The 17,803-nt window shown below is 39.8% G+C and overlaps 1 protein-coding gene across 3 annotated transcripts in view; it reads right to left on the bottom strand.

The window, feature by feature from the left end:
- Nucleotides 1-345: 345 nt before the first annotated feature.
- The window catches only part of adcy3a (adenylate cyclase 3a), a 51,062-nt gene continuing 33,604 nt past the window's right edge, over nucleotides 346-17,803 (bottom strand). For all 3 annotated transcript variants that reach the window (XM_034288790.1, XM_010864246.4, XM_010864245.4), the window contains 12 exons: nucleotides 15,705-15,847; nucleotides 15,419-15,580; nucleotides 13,953-14,040; nucleotides 12,182-12,298; nucleotides 11,210-11,490; nucleotides 10,749-10,830; nucleotides 10,452-10,610; nucleotides 6,139-6,285; nucleotides 5,188-5,301; nucleotides 4,753-4,879; nucleotides 4,311-4,435; nucleotides 346-1,967 (listed from right to left, as the gene is read on the bottom strand). In XM_034288790.1, the coding sequence (XP_034144681.1) occupies nucleotides 1,785-1,967; nucleotides 4,311-4,435; nucleotides 4,753-4,879; nucleotides 5,188-5,301; nucleotides 6,139-6,285; nucleotides 10,452-10,610; nucleotides 10,749-10,830; nucleotides 11,210-11,490; nucleotides 12,182-12,298; nucleotides 13,953-14,040; nucleotides 15,419-15,580; nucleotides 15,705-15,847 (1,728 nt within the window). In that variant the 3' untranslated portion in view covers nucleotides 346-1,784. The remainder of the gene's footprint in view (nucleotides 1,968-4,310; nucleotides 4,436-4,752; nucleotides 4,880-5,187; nucleotides 5,302-6,138; nucleotides 6,286-10,451; nucleotides 10,611-10,748; nucleotides 10,831-11,209; nucleotides 11,491-12,181; nucleotides 12,299-13,952; nucleotides 14,041-15,418; nucleotides 15,581-15,704; nucleotides 15,848-17,803) is intronic.

The following is a 17,803-nucleotide window of genomic DNA, read 5'->3' as shown; positions in this document are numbered from 1 at the left end:
GCAGAGAGAGACACACACACACACAGTTTATTTTTTTAAGCATTGTTGATGAGGAACCTGAGTTAGAATTTGATTTTGTGGTTTGCGTATGACAGTAAAACAGTAAAAATGCATATTTTTTCAATACCTGTGGTATTCCACAGCTTTCAAACAATCAGTTTTAAGAGTTCTAACAACATATTTTATTATGCAGTTAATCTAGCAAATGTTTGCTAGCTCGAACATACAGTAAGCTATTCTGCATTGATTCAGATGTCATGATATCATGCCACACAAAACAATATCCAAAAAAGGACAGAAACAAACTGTTTAACCTAAAACACACAAAATAAAGTATTTGAGGACCATGGTTTAATAGTTTTTTTTAATCAATCCACCTGAAAATGACAAATAATTGAAATGAAATACATTAAAGAAATTATTAAACTCACACACAGTTTAAAGACCATTCAAAGTGCCATTCTTTCCCAAGCCTGAGGTTTTCTAAAACACAAATCGATAAACAGACCTGCATTTTGACCCCATGTACTGGGGCCAAAACCATTCCTTCAACATTGGCACTTTTACATTGGTTTAAAAAAAGGAAATCTGTCCTTGACATCTGCAATAAATTAATTTAATGCACAGTAAACTGTATTTACAACTTAGACTCATTATTCCTTTATTCCTTCACTTTAAATAGAATCTCAGTATGAATGAAACGTACACATTTATAAAAATATGAATTAAAGGGCCAGGAATGTTTAACTTTATGTAAGGGGAAAGAGGACAGGATTGTAGAAGAATAAACTATTGCACTTTCATTAAATCTGAAATAATAGACACTGATGGGGATACAATCTGAGCAAAAGAAATACACCCGCTCCTGCAATACTGTCTACATATTGAATCTACCTGACATACATTCAGACAAATCCTGCATTTTACTTTCCGGAATACCCCATATCGCCACAGATGTCAGCTATTAAAATATCTGGTTTCTAAAAACAATCCAATTCTATAATACTTTCAATGGTCCATCCAACATGAATTACTCTTTCTTGACAAAATATGAACTCACGCATACACCTGCAATACCTTTGAAAAAATAATAATACAGAAACATTAAAAACCTGTGACCCATCTCCAGATGCACATCCAAGCGCCTGGGTTAGACATCCAATGCCAAATTTACCCCAGTTGCAAAGAAGGGATGTGTGCCCAAGTCCAGGCTCGGAGAATAGCAGAGAACTTAGAAAGCAGATTTTCCAAGTTCATGGCAAACAAAGAGATAATGGCAAAGGAGACATTTTTTACAGGTACACATGCATTAACCTTCAAAAACAATTCCATTTTAGGTCATCACCCCAAAGCAGTTTAGAGATACTCAGCATGAACCAATCCAAAGTATTTTGTAAAAGGGGGTAAGTATTAAAAATGACACATTTAGTCTGACAGCCATGGGGCATCTGAGTGTTTTGCAAATGGCATTGTAATGGATACGTGAATGTGTGTTTCTCCTAAGTTGAGTGTCATTACACGTGTTCATTCAACTGAATAAATGTGCGTGACTATAAATTAGTATGGTATGTAGTGCAAGTAGCTGGTAACTATTTTGAGTGGCTTTGGAGTTCACAATAAAAAAAATTAACAGGCAGGGTAGACTGGCAAACCCTGTCTTTATAAGATGAAATATCATCTGCCCTTCCATTCTCTGCAAGTCTGAATGATTGTGTGGTACAAGCATTATTTCAGATCTCACTTTAACATTAGAATGTATGTTGTGTGTTTGTTTTACACGCAGGTCAGGAGCTGTCCACCACTTGGTGTGGCAGGGTGACCGAAGAACCGTTGATGAAGGAACCCTGTTTTTCTCGACCTTTCAGAAAGTAGGTGAGAAGCTCTCCTTTCCCCTTCACAAAGATGGGTCCCCTCCTCACAAAACGGAAGCCGTACTCCTTCAAGATGTTGTAGCAATCCTCCACCACCTGGGGGCAGCAGAACCATAATCAGCTTTTGTTGATGAATCTCAACTGGCATACTGATCTAGCGATGTTGTCTTTTCTGCCCACGTTCGCTAATCCACTTAAAGCTATTCCCTGATGTCAAAACCCCTGATCTAAATTGTTATCAGACTAATTAGGATTATTCATTGGTTATTATAGCCATACGGCAGAAACAATGGCTACATTCCAGGCTACCCACATTGTGGTCATTCTGCCACATCGTCAACTGCGCAGTTGGATCGCTTCAGTGTACAATGCGGTTAGCTGATATGTGAAACCATTATCCAGAAGTTCCAACATCTGTCAGGCAACTGCAGTTGTAGTCAACCCGAGAACACAGCCTCTATTGCTCCTTGTAGGCCATCAAGGGCAACTGCTCAGCCCCTCAATAGACATCAGGCACATCAACAACCGTATTGCCCAATGCAGCTATGATTATTTGATAGATTTTTATTTTATTTTTTAATGTAATTCCTGTCCAGAGTGGTGTACGTACATGTTCATTGCATGTATTTTCATGCCTATAGTAGTTTCAATTCATATGATACAGTGAGGGAAAATAATATTTGATCCCCTGCTGATTTTGCCCACTGACAAAGAAATGATCTATAATCTATAATTTCAATGGTATGTTTATTTGAACAGTGAGCGACAGAATAACAACAAAAAAATCCAGAAAAACACAAAATGTTTATAAACTAATTCGCATTTTAATGAGTGAAATAAGTATTCGACCCCTCTGCAAAACATGATTTAGTACTTGGTGGCAAAACTCTTGTTGGCAATCACAGAGGTCAGAAGTTTCTTGTAGTTTGCCACCAGGTTTGCACACATATCAGGAGGGATTTTGTCCCACTCCTCTTTGCTGATCTTCTCCAAGTCATTAAGGTTTTGAGAGTGACGTTTGGCAACTCGAACCTTCAGCTCCCTCCACAGATTTTCTATGGGATTAAGGTCTGGAGACTGGCTACGCCACTCCAGGACCTTAATGTGGGTCATTGTCATGCTGGAATACCGATCCATGACCCATTTTCAATGCCCTGGCTGAGGGAAGGAGGTTCTCACCCAAGATTTGACGGAACATTGCCCCGTCCATCGTCCCTTTGATGCAGTGAGGTTGTCCTGTCCCCTTAGCAGAAAAACATCCCCAAAGCATAATATTTCCACCTCCAAGTTTGACGGTGGGGATGGTGTTCTTGGGGTCATAGGCAGCATTCCTCCTCCTCCAAACACGGAGAGTTGATTTGATGCCAAAGAGCTTGATTCTGGTCTCATCTGACCACAACACTTTCACCCAGTTCTCCTCTGAATCATTCAGATGTTCATTGGCAAACTTCAGATGGGCCTGTACATGTGCTTTCTAGAGCAGGGGGACCTTGCGGTCGAAGCAGGATTTCAGTCCTTCACAGCGTAGTGTGTTACCAATTGTTTTCTTGGTGACTATGGTCCCAGCTGCCTTGAGATCATTGACAAGATCCTCCCATGTAGTTCTGGGCTGATTCCTCACCGTTCTCATGATCATTGCAACTCCACAAGGTGAGATCTTGCACCGAACCCCAGACCGAGGGAGATTGACAGTTCTTTTGTGTTTCTTCCATTTGCGAATAATCGCACCAACTGTGCCTTCTCACCAAGCTGCTTGGCAATAGTCTTGTAACCCATTCCAGCCTTGTGTAGGTCTACAATCCCTGATATCCTTGAACAGCTCTTTGGTCTTGGCCATGGTGGAGAGTTTGGAATCTGATTGATTGATTGCTTCTGCGGACAGGTGTCTTTTATACAGGTAACGAACTGAGATTAGGAGCACTCCCTTTAAGAGTGTGCTCCTAATCTCAGCTCGTTACTTGTATAAAAGACACCTGGGAGCCAGAAATCTTTCTGATTGAGAGGGGATCAAATACTTATTAAACTAATTAAAATGCAAATCAATTTATAAAATTGTTGTTGTTATTCTGTCTCTCACCATTCAAATAAACCTACCATTAAAATTATAGACTGATCATGTCTTTGCCAGTGGGCAAATGTACAAAATCAGCAGGGGATCAAATACTTTTCCCCCTCCCTGTAAGTGCAATGCAATCCTTTAGTGACCACAGTCAGGACATTCATTTAATAACCCATCTGAAACATCCCTCACTGTCCAGGAGCATTAGGGGTTTGATTTTTAGACTAGAGGGCATCTGGTCTCCCATCCAGGGACTTACAACCGACCAACCCTATTTGCTTCAGAGGCAAGCTATTAGCCGAATGCAGGGTGCTGTACCCATGGCATATTGCATTACTTCCATCTGCTATCTCATTGCACCTTGTAAGGTGAGGCCTTACCTGGATATTACCCATGACCCCAGTAGACTCCATGCGACTTGCTACATTCACAGTGTTTCCCCAGATGTCATAGTGAGGCTTCCGGGCACCAATCACCCCTGCCAGCACACCTCCTTTATTCAAACCTGGAGAGGAGAGGAAAGATGGAATGTACCATATGATATTTTGGTTTATTTTGTTTAACCATTACATTTGTCAATGATGACCTGGCCAAAGGCATACAATTACATGACAATACAGAAAACATTTATTTTAACAGTTTAACATGAGTACAAATTAACAAATAAACCCTATTTTCAAGGAACAAACTATGAACAACTAAATATAGAGGGACAAATGCAGTAGAAAACAAGCAGTGTCTTCTTTCTCTCACTTTAACATATGGTTGAAACATTTACATAACACACATACAAAATCAAACCAGTGAAAGGTTAGCACTGACCTATGCGTAGCATAAAGTTGTTGAAGGACTGGTAGTTAATGTTCATGAGCGTGACCTTCATTGCCAGAGCAAAGTCAGCCAGATCTGCCAAATGCTGCCAGCGCTCTCGGTCAGAAAGCTCCTCTTTCTGCAAAATAGAGCACTGCTGTAAACATCTAGTTTTAACACCACCACTACAACAACAATCAACAATTTGTTAAAGATTAGCCATATATTATAAGATTATCTTTTTCTTACATTGTCATCCTTCTCATTGTTGCTATTTTAATATATAACACAGTACACAGTGCTTTAGTCGGAATAAGTTAATTGGAATTATAATTTGGAGATTTGGCTATAGGAGTGTATATAATTATGGGATGCCATAGAAGTTTATAAGGCAAGTTTCAACCAACCCAGACCCAATGGCTGATGATGCCATAGTGATAAACTAACCTTCAGGCAAGCGTAGCCATTGCTGACATCAGGGGTTACCCCTGACGCTGCCATGTAGGTGCTGCCGATGGTCTTAATCTTGGTGATGCAGCGGAACTGAGACTCATCCAGGAGCTGTCACAGGTTAAACGTTTACTAGTTGAACATCTAAGTTTCATTAGGCAGCATTTTAACTTATTTAAAGTAAACATGTTAACAGTATGGGGAATATAGTGTAACTTGAAAAACCGCTGTAGAATAGCAGAGCAGCTTTTTCTCAATAAACAAGCCCCGGACTGGTAGCAGGCTGTGGCAAGTTTGTTTCCGGGCCACAGAGTTTTGACATGAAAACAAATATATGTCTCTAGCACTGGATAGGTAATCTATTGACCATGTTCAGCCAAGCCAGTAGCGCATATCTGATTCACTGAAACATAAACGTCCCTAACATTTCATTTTCATCCCTAGTACTGAAGCTATCGCGCAGGCTATTGACTTTTCAAACAATAGTGAAAGTCAGGCACCTAATGTAAGTAGCAAGCTTAAGTGGACATGATTGATATGCAACTTTAATAGCCACTCACAAACCACAATTTGTATGACCAGTTTCAAATAAAATGATGTAAGTAAATAGCCTATGGTCAAATAAACTTGCTAACAACAGGTAGCATCTGGAATAAGATGATCCAAGAATAGTTGATTGAAATTAATTTAGTATTCTTCAAGAAAAGTTTGCTAGTCGGGAGTTAGGAATTAGATTTGTAGGGCAGATGAAAATAAACACCTTATATATTCAGTACAAAATCAGAATAAAATGTGCTTATTTTCAAACATTTACACACAAACATATTTTTGTGCATTCCAGTCCTCTGTGAAAAAAGCTCTGTTACCCTTAAAAGTGCATAAATTACCATTGCAAGCTAGCTTCAAAAGTTACAACTCACAAACCGAAGTAATCAATTTGCTTCTTACGCTGTCAAAATCTGAGATGATTTCATTGAGGAACCTGAGGCACTCGATCCCCCCATTGTTAATGCTCTCCTCTGTGTAGAAGTCAGAGAAGTTGGGGATGGAGGCAAACATCACACCGATTTCATCATACGACTGGCTGTACAATTCCTGTAAAGGGTATGGAATTCAGATTGTTAGACTATTCATAAGAGGCTAACTCTGACTGTAGCCTGTGCAACAGCAGAACACAATTGACCACTGTATCAAAACAAGGGCTTATCCTCACACGCACAGTGACCATGTACATTTACTAGTTGAAGTCCACATGCCCCATACAATGTCTTCAAATTTTGCTGTCTTAAAAAAAAACATGTATTCTGTACAGTGGACAGGGTTGGGTATTAATCAAAAAGTAACATACATTTTTGATTACTCAAATTCAGTAATCTGATTACTTTGAGATTAAGAGGCATTAGAAAACAAGTAGGAATAGCCTATAACCAGTTGAACACCTTCTGCAGAATGAATCAATGTTAGAGTTTACATAGCTGGCCAAAAACGGAATTTGCATTTTACTTTATGGGTTTTGTACAGCCCTTTGGAAAAGGTTGCTTTCTACTTCAATATGATTGGGCTACATCTTTACATTACATGCTAAAGGTCTGTCAGATGTTCAGTCGTTCCAATTAATCCAATCACCCTAGATCTTCCAGAATCTGGCTGTTTATTTGAACATACCCCAAAATCGAAAGATGTGTTAGCCCTTTCTGTTATTTGTTTAATTCGTGTTTTTAATTGGTTCAAAACATTATTGAAAAATAAATGGCAATTTCTCAAAAAGGGTACTAACATTTTGGATATCAAAATCAAGATATCCGTAGCTTTCCCCGTGTACACTAAATCTGCAGTAGTCTGATGTTTTGCTCCACAACTATGGAGTTAGATGTGTCTAAATATTTGTAAATATATATAGACAATCTGTGCATATATTCATCACAGCTCACAAATAAAAAAATAATTTGTAAATGTGAAAAAATACTTTGTAAATACAAATATTATCTGTGAATATGTAAACATGTTTCACAAATATAAATACAATTTGTGAATATGTAAAAACATATTTCACAAATAAAGCACAAATCTGTAAAACATTTACAACTGTTTTGTTTATCAGTTCACCTGGTTGCCTTTTCACTATCCATTAAGTATAATTGTTCTTTTTGTACCTTAACATTTTTTAATTGTACAGTTATGGTTACAGGCTCTCTCCTCCTATAAACACTCGTATTTTGAGTGTAATTAATTTGCCAAAAAATAGAAAAATAACACATTAAACAAAGTTTAAGATGAATTTGATTTGTCCACGATAATCTTGTAGTGAAAATTTTATATCGTGACAGCCCTACTCGACATACATAATCACTAAATGGACAGATTTGACAGATCAAAAAATGAATGGAGCACATTTTTTGTGGCAATTATTTTTCCTGTTAGTGAATAGCGGTTTTGAGCAGAGCGATCACATAGTCTGGTATCACTTAGGTATCACTTATATTTTAGAGTCAGAGAATGGTTTTATGAGACGAGAACGGCATGTCTTTGTGGGTCTGTCCCAGGAGTCCTTGTATTGAAATTGGTAAATTTTTTATGATGGGTGGTTTGTGCATTTAATAAAACTCGGGAAGCTGTCTCCACGGCTATGGTCGTGTATAATGGAACGTCTGAATAACGTGTGAACTTCGCGTCTGTGGTCCGCGACTAGCCTATGTATCCCCCATTCACCCAAGCAGGTGAATAATATTAATATAGTGCATTGTGAAAACACTTGGGTGGATGTATTTGTTTTTTATGTAGGCATATTGCTGGGTAAGTATTACAATGTGTTATAAAGTGAATGCCTTTTGTATTCAGCGCTGTTGCTCAACTGCAGGGGTCCTATGTGGTCCTACGAGGTAGAGTAAAATGCTTGTGGGAATAATGGGAACGAGTGTGAAGTACAGTGGTACCTGGGATGGTTGAGTAGCGTGCATATTAAAGCTATAATTAATATTGAGTTGGAGAACTGTGTCTTTCATCACTCATGGATCACTATTACAGTTGGGTTAAAATAACCCTGTATGTTGGGTTGTGATGTGAACACATGACTTTGACTTTTAAAGTAATCATTGGGTTTATTTGTGAACATTATTAGCATAACATGTTTACATTTCCTAATTCATTGGCTATTTCAGCAAGACAATTACCTACACATATACCTCAAAATCAAACAAAATATTATGTTCCCTTTGTTTTCACAATAACATAAGCCAGGGGTCTCTGACTCGGTTGCTGGAGATACTATCCTGGTTGTTTTCACTCCAACCCTAATTTAGCTCACTTTCAAATAATTATACAGTCAGAAACTGAATGAGGCTGCAAATACATGGGGTTGGAATGTAAATGACCAGGACGGTATCTCTGGAGTGTGTGTCTTTCAATACATATAATCTTGATTAGATTAGATCTTTCACTTGTGTTGTGTCTTGACATAGACTTGTAATGTGCAGTTTTTGTTTGAATAAAATTCTGATAGTATCATGAATTTGCCACATTGGGTGCTCTACAAATATCTGTACATCATGAGGGAATATATTTTTGCTTGCTTGAAGTCTGGCAACTTTCATTTCATACTACTGGTTCGAATCTCGAGAGGGCAGTACTTTCTATTGTGAGCCGGCTGAACTAGGTTTACCTGGTTTCTTGTTTGTACTGCAGGTTGATCATTCTATTCTTATCCTTTTTCCTATTTTTCAAACAGGGTCTGTGACAACATTATCCAGATTTAGTTTATTTTTGATTTGCCACTATGTTCAAAGCTTGTCAATTTAAAAGAAAGCTGATGGCGTTCATTCAATATATCTTTACGTTAGTTGGCAAATGCAAGTTTTCGCCGGTATTAGGTGTAGTTATTTGTACGATATCCTCCATTGTTGTTCCCATGTGTTGAGTTGGAGGTGGCATCACGGCAGTTTTCCTGTGATGTCACTATGGGCGGGTACAGGGTACTATCTGCGGTGGAAAACAAATGGAGGCGAGGTGTGTGTATTCTTCACCAGCCTGAGCAGTAATTCCGAAAGATTTCTGATGTAAAGCCAACACGTTTCATGACTCAGAGTAAACTGTACCTACTCTCAAGCATGGTGGCTGCAGCATCATGCTATGGGTCTGTTTCTCTTCAGTGGGATCGGGGCTCTGGTCAGGATGAAGGGGACAGTGAATTGCTCCAAATATCAATATTTTGGCATGTATGCCACTAATGTAGATTTTCAACTTTCAACATGACAACAATCTGAAGCACAGCCAAATCAACCATGGAATGGCTTGAAAATAGGACGATCAATGACCTGGAATTGCCCAGCCAGAGCCCAGAACTGAATCCTATAGAAAATCTGTGGACTGGCCTAATGAGGACTGTGCCGAGGAGATCCCAACACAGTTTGACTGAGCTTAAACTCTTCTGCAAAGAAGAGTGATATACACTTGCAAATCCAGGTGTGCTAAGTTGATAGAGACCTATCCAAACAGACTTGCTGCTGTAATCAAAGCAAAAGCTGCTTCCACAATGTACTATATAAATTGTGGGGTGTGCATATGTGCACTTATGTAATCAAGGCTTTCAATTTGTTTTATTTTTTATTATTTCTCTAAAACATACATTAGTTTATCACTAATATAATTGTATTATTTTATTTTATAGTTTATCAGTAAAATATATTTTTTTCTCATATCTTTTTAAAGGTGGAAGAAGGTCTGACATGACTTGTCATGGTATCAGCCTTTACATAAACAAAAGCTGCCTTTTCAATAAGGGTGTGTAGACTTTAAATATACACTGCATCTTACAGGTATGACAGTCATAGGCAGGTACCAGGAATAAAAAAAAAATACAGAAGGAGTAAAGCTGGGGTAAAATGTTAAAGCAAACCCTTCTAAAAACCCATACCAAGGACCGGATTAAAATTTTCAGCGAGACAATTACTCTCATTTGTATGCCAAAAGCACACCAGAACAGCTTTTCAAGAGTGCTCCTGAGTGGTCCTGTCTCAGTCCTGACTAAAATGTGCTTGAAAATCAGTCCCTTTTCAGTTGACATTTTGTCCTTGGCCAGGTCATTATTGTAAATGATAATTGGTACACAAATTGGCTTACCTGGCTAAATAAAAGGTGAAATAAAATACAAATGTTAAGACAGCAAGATTTGAAGAATGTGATAAAGGTGTGTAGTCTTGCACTTTCTACTATATTATTCAGGTGTGATACAGTGTTGTGCACTTACAGTGGTGAAGCAGTCTCACCTCATCTCTTTTCTTGGAGCCCAGGAAATGCCGTGCTACATGCTCTGGCAGCATGTTGGTGACCAGTGCCTCATTCCAGCGCCTCATCTCATACACCTTCTCCTTCTGGTCATGGACTTCAATCTTCCAAAGGAACAAAGTACGTGCTAGCTTCTCAACCTACAGTCATGTGACAAGTGTGCCGGGGATATGATTAGAGAGGGGAAAGAATCATTGCGAGTTTGAGGATACTAACAAGGGAAAAAAACAGGGCGTCAAGGACATGGTGAGATCGAAAAAACTTCGCAAGGGACTTACGTGTCGGGAAAAATAGTAGAAGCTGATCATCATTATGAAGATCATTAGAGTCATGGCATATTTGGAGGGAACCAGGTAAGACCTGAGAACAGGTAGCAAGGTGAACATCTGTCATTCAGCCCATGAGCAAGGCAATTAATTTCTAGAGGACTGCTGACAGTAATGGCAGAAACAGGAATAGTGACATAGATTTTTTTAAATTATTCAATTATACAAATTATACAAGTGTAATAGAAGAAAGTAGGCACCAACCAAATTATAAGTTCACAGAAAAGCTCAGGTTGTTTACAAAATACCAATACCACCCCTTTGGGGTCAATTGCTACTCAGTTCATTTAGAAAGTAATTTAAAAAAGTCCAATTTCACTATATAACGCCATTATTTAACATATTAAAAATATAATTATTATGACCACCATCCACATCTTTTCTACAGCCAATAAAACCACCACAACGCTCACCTGTAGTCCTGGAAGCGGGCAATATCGTAGCGGTCAAAGATGTCCCTCCAGCTGTAAATGTTGACAATACCCGTCGCAATGGTGATTAGGAGCATGAGCGTGACTTTGACCATGTGGCTGACCTGCACCAACATGGTGGTCGCCATGAGCGCCAGCACGGCAATGTAGCTATAGTACTTCGGGTTTTCCAAGCAGCCCTCTTGCCCAGATTGAACAAGCAAGAAGGCAGGAGGGCTCATTGTGGTGTTGTCCGAGGGACCTGGTGGTGGCAGACAGCTTAGCTACAGGGAGGGGACAAAAAGGCGAAGGAGGTTAAAATGTCAATGCAAGCCTAAGGTTAAATGTCAATAAAAGATGTCAGACGCATCTTGACATCTTTTAAAAATCTTGTGACCAAGGTTGCACATAATATGCTATGTGGGTTAGAGTCAGATCTGCTGTTTTTTCAGCAAAAATACCAGATCTCCCATCCCATTACTTATACATTTTAAATTACCTTTTTTTAACTCTCACAATTTGTGATATCCAATTTGCAACTATGGCCCTGCCTCATCTCAACATCTCCACAGCAGGTGCGGGACAATCAAGGATAGAGACACACTTCCTCTGAAGCACACCTCGTCAAGGCATTCTACTTTTTGTCACACAAAGTCGCTCAAAGTTTATGCCAGTACCCACATTATGGAAGTGAATGCATTCGGGACCCAAATTTCAAATATTCAAATATATATGTCATTCAATACCACAAAGCCACAGATCTCTGCATTTTGATTGTAGGTCACTACCATTAAGTATTTAGCTGATTCTGTATGTTTTTTTTCCTCGTTTTTCAATGCACGTCAACACCTTTTCCTATGTACCAAGTTGATTATGTTTTTTTAAATCCAACGTTTGTGTTATTTAATGATGTGAACTGGTACACATGTTTATTAGGCTTCCAATAAAACATTTGAAACAATCTGGGTTTCTCACCATGTCCACAATATCAGCCATGGTGAGAATGATAATGGCTGCCATAGCCCATGTGTTCCGGGCCCAGCGAGTGTGGTCAATCCATGTGGAGAAAGACACCAGCCTCTTTGGAAAAACCTAGAAAAAACATTTATGTTAGCCATCTACAACAATATCCTTAACCAGTCAGCTCAACTATTAATATATTTTAATTAATTGACATAGGGTGATCCAGCAGCCTAAGCCACTGCCTCCACAGCACAATGTCTGCTGCAGCATGGGTTTGAATGCAACCCACTGCCCTTTCAATAAAAACAATTTCTTGTTGTGTCTAACAAAGCACAAAAATACCCCAAAATCCTTCAAGAAGCCCTTGCCCTTTTTCTTTTCAGAGTGTATGATGACATATTCATGACAGCGCGGTGTACTATTGCATAGTGCCAAATCTGTCAGCGGTCTTTTCAGATGAGCCTTGACAAGCTGAGAAGGAGACACCGGTTTACATCATTGAACCATCAATCCCACTATTAGGAGTCATGTATCAATCTACCCAGGGGGCTTCTCTCTGAATCTTAATAAATGATGAGAAGGGACGGATTTCCAATACAGAATAGCCACTAGTTTGGAACCTCTGTCACGCCAAAGTACTCAGATCTTAATGGTGAAATCTAATCTCATTGGGTACAGCTCGGAAACTGAAAAACAGTCTGCCCTGTACAGTTTCTAGTAAAAGTGTGTCATTATTCACAATTTTAAGGTCTTGCTTACAGGCTGTGAGGAGAAGTGTTTGTGAGCGTGAGTGGTTCCTGGGGGTCATGTACCTGAATTTGTACTGTGATAGGCACCGACCCATATCGACATCAACATGAGTAATTCAGTGATTCTCAAACCCCAAAAAGGTTTCACAATGTTCTTATAGTGTTGAGCTAGCTCCCCTGATTTTAATATAGGTTAGTTAATATAAGGTTGTTGCAGACTGTAATATTCACATGTTTTAATGTGAAACCAGCAACCTATCTACAGGTCCCTTTCAATCCAAATCTCCACTTTATCTCTGCCTCACTATTAGAAAGCTGCACATCAACAGACACGTTATACTGGTCAACACTGGCGTAGCGGGGTGACGCGTGTGGTGACACACGCTACCGGATGCAACTGCACCTCCTGCACACCCGATAGTTACACCACTGCTGGTCAATAAGTAATTTATTTCAGTTCACTGCACTCTAAAACTTGACACTCTAAAAACTTGACACTTATCACCTAACATGGTAAACAGCTACCTAGGCACCTTATCTCTCTGTACATAAATAAAACCACATATGGTATATTGTCTCTCTATGTAAGTAACACCACATACTGTGTAATTTATTAGTGGTATTTATTGATCTGCCTTCTGTTTTTCTTACCCATTGAAAATACTTTCAATCGAGTACTCTGTGTAACTTTGTGCTGTCTTGCACTGTTACGCCCTTGGCAAGGTTGGCATTGCAAATAAGAATGGGTTCTTAACTAATTATTACATTACAGTAAGCACCACATGTGTAGAATTCTACAATAACTTGTCATATCTATGTGGGCTAGTAACAGCACACGCTCGCACATGTGTGTGTGTGTGTGTTTTAAAAGCCTTTTGGGCAATTCAGAGATGGGTGATGAGTATTGCTGGTTAGGGACAGTAGAAGTCAATAGTGCTAACTATAAAGGCCTGTTGAAGTCAATAAATTTGACTTTCCATGACTCCAGCTGATGTTTGATTAAAAGTGCCACTATATAACAAAAGAACACATACTCGAGGGAAAATGGCTGCCAGAGAGCAGACGGTGAGGACAAGCAGCAGGATCTCTCCCACTGCTAGGGTCACGTAGTTTGCGATCACCCTGTCAAAATCAGTAAAACACACAACATAAGGAGCTGTAGAGAGAGCAATGAAATTAATGACAAATATTGTATGAGAACACAAAGAGAAACAGAGACAGAGCTGCACTTTGTATTACATTGTGACCAATATAAAGAAATTGGAGACAATATATTCCCCAAAATGTATTTGAGAGTCCTAGGAGAAAAACCCAACTGCTCACTTTCAGCAGCCAAATATGAGACAACCTGTCATAACCAATTAGGGACAGCCAGTAGAAGACAGAATACAAAAACAATAAGGTGTATGTATGTGTTTACCCTGTTTATTTCGATAAGATATTTTCTTTATTATCATTCATTATAATATTATTATTATTTTATAATAAGTATCATTGTGGTTGTTATTTCATTTTGTATTGTTGTACTGCTTTGGCAACACTTGAACATGTTCTTGTCATGCCACTAAAGCTTTGGAAATGAAATGAAACAAGAGAATGTGAGGAAGCGAGCACTCAAGAGACAAGTGAAAGACAAGAAGAAATGGAAGTCAGAAATATGAGAAAAGGGAAAATGTGGAATAGAAACAGACATTGAAACACGGAAAATGTGCACAAGCACAAGGATGAGAGAGAGAGAGAGAGAGAGCACAAGAATGAAGGAGAGAGCACAAGAACGAGAGAGAGATTGAGAGCGCAAGAGAGAGACAGAAAACTTAGAAAACACTGCCTATGTACAGACTCAGGGAGCACAACCTGACCATAGAAACAAGTCGTCACAGACAGATCTGGCTACCTAGAGAGGACAGGTTGTGCTCCCTCTCCCCAGAGAGAAAGGTAGAGACAGAACAAAATTTTCTCCTACACTGCAAAAACTATGTTGATATACAAGAAATATTTTCCCCAAAATGTTAAACGAAAATGTAATACTTTGAAAGGACAACAAAAATTTAGAAAATGCAGCTTAATCTAGGAGAAAAATACAGTTGTACTATATTAGCGGCAAAATATGTAGCAAGAGAGAGAGGTTGAGAGCACGTGAAAGGAGAGAGATTGAGAGCGTGCGCAATAGAGACTGAGAGCGAGAGAGAGAGATTGAGAGAGCGTGCGCAAAAGAGAGATTACCAACGTGCGAGAGAGAGATTGAGAGCGGGAGAGAGCGAGAGAGAGTGATTGAGACCAGGAGAGAGCGGGAGAGAGCGAGAGAGAGCGGGAGAGAGCGACTGAGAGCAAGAGAGAGCAGGAGAGAGCGGGAGACAGCGAGAGAGAGCGGGAGAGAGCAAGAACCAGAGAACGAATGCTAGAAAAAGCACACAAGACAGAGAGAAAGACAGAAACAGACAAAGATATGATGCAAGAAACAAATGACCAAGAAAGAGAGATTGTCTTCAGGTGAACTCACAAGGGGTCTATGAGGGCCTCCATGGCAGCAGTGAACAGGAGCACCACACAGCAGCAGCTGAAGGCAGCCCCGCTCTGCTTCTCCTTCTCTACAGAGTAACGGGTCTCCAGGTCAGGGTCCACAAAGCGCAAGGACAGACGGTTGGTGTGTTTACCCTTCAAACTGGCATGGCAGATGGAGTCAGTGATCACACTGTTGGCTCATGTAACACAGGATTCATAAAGTGGCTACATAGTGCTCACCCTGCTACTGACACACAAAAACATGCACAATATGATATACTCACGCTTGTACAGTCTCTCTCTCCAGCAGTGCCTCATTGAGCAGTTTGTTGAGCTCCTGTTCATTTTCCTGAGCGTCAATCACCCGTTCAGCCAGGTCCCGCAATCTCAGCCTCCGTCGTGGGTTGGGAAACGAAGGGTTCACTACCTGGGGTCACAAGGAAGAAAAGGGTAATTTCTCCTCGATTATAGAAACCAATAAACAAGAGCATTCAGTTTTTCCATGCATCTTACAATGTGTACGCTTGCGCACACTCATAGGTTTTCAAATTCATAGATTTGCCATAAGCATACCGATCCAATGCTTTTAAACCCTTGCTGCGGAATGTTCTAGTGCACACTTAATGAAAAGGGTGTAGAATTTCAAAGTTGTCCCTCCTCAATTCAGATTTTAAAGGGAGAAGGTCACATAATTTTTCACTTTTATTACTTTTACCAGTTTTTCCCCCAATGTTTTTAGATATCTAATTCCTATTTAAGGCCCTGCATTAACACAACTCCCATCAAACTCAGGGCTGTGGATGCCGAGATGTGTCTGAAGAACATCCAATTCCGCTCTGGTTGTTATCACACAACTCATTCAACCGGGATGTCTTGAACAGAATCCTTACGCACCAGAAGAAACATATACTCTGAGCTCACAAGCGCCTAAGACGCCACAAGGAGTTACTAGATTGCAACAATGGATTTTTTTTTATAACTAACACTCCAAACCCTGACAGTACAGACCAATTCTCCCACCCACATCTGGGCTAATCCAAGAGCCGGATTCGAACCCTGGTATTCAACAAGTAGCAATTTTTGGAGCAGAGGTGGGCAACTGTAAATTGGAGAGCCATAGAGACAGATGTATTTGCAGATTTTTGTACCATGACTGCTTTAACCACAAGGGAATACTCTGCCACAAGAGAATATTCAGGCAGAAAGCCAATGAAGCTTAAATAAATGGAAGGGGATGTGTAAAAGCACATGTTCTCTTCCTAAAAAAACAAATACACTAAACGGAAATATAAACATAACATGCAACAATTTTACTGAGTTACAGTTCATACAAAGAATTCAGTCAAATGAAATGCATTTGGCCATAACCAATGGATTTCACTCAACTGGGAAGACACAGATATGCACATGTTGTTTAGAGAAACTTGCAAAACTTGTTCACTGGATTACGTGTGGTGAATAACCTCACTGGCCACTTCATTAGGTACCTTGCTAGTACCGGGTTGGACCCCCTTTTGCCTTCAGAACTGCCTTACGTTTTCGAGGCATTGATTCAATATGGTGCTGGAAACATTCCTCAGAGATTTTGATCCATAATGACATTATAGTGTCACACAGTTGGTGCATATTTGTCGGCTGCACACCCATGATACGAAGCTCCCATTACACCACGTACCAAATATGTTGGATTTTGATCTAGTGACTTTAGAAGCTATTTTAGTACAGTGAACTCATTGTCATGTTCAAGAAACCAGTTTGAGATGAGCATTGTGAAATGGTGCGTTATCCTGCTGGAAGTATTAGAAGATGGGTACACTGTGGTCATAAAAGGATGGACGGTCAGCAACAATACTCAGGTAGGCTGTGGTGATGCTCAGTTGGTACTAAGGGGCCCGAAGTGTGCCATGAAAATATCCGCCACACCATTGCACTACCACCACCAGGCTGAAATGTTGATGCAAGGCATGCTTTCATGTTGTTTACGCCAAATTTTGAACCTGCTGTTTGAATGTTGTAGCTGAAAGCGAGACTCATCAGACCAGGCAACATTTTACCCAATGTTCCATTGTCCAATTTTGGTGGGCCAGTGCAAATTGTAGCCTCAGCTTCCTGTTCTTACTTGACAGGAGTGGCACTCTGTGTGGTCTTCTGTTGCTGTATCCCATCTGTTTCAATGTTTGACGTGTTGTGTGTTCAGAGATGCTCTTCTGTATACTTTGTTGGAGTGGTTATTTGAGTTACTGTTGCCTTTCTATCAGCTTGAACCAGCCTAGCCATTTTCCTCTGATCTCCGCCATTAACAAGGTACTTTCACCCAGAGAACTGCTGCTCACTGGATATTTTCTCTTTTTCAGGCTTTCTTTGTAAACCCTACACATGATTA

This window comes from Esox lucius, chromosome 20 (genome assembly GCF_011004845.1).
Source record: "Esox lucius isolate fEsoLuc1 chromosome 20, fEsoLuc1.pri, whole genome shotgun sequence".
NCBI classification, from domain to species: Eukaryota; Metazoa; Chordata; class Actinopteri; order Esociformes; family Esocidae; genus Esox; species Esox lucius.
The sequence above is the reverse complement of the archived record's forward strand: the minus strand, read 5'-3'. Positions and strand labels throughout refer to the sequence as shown.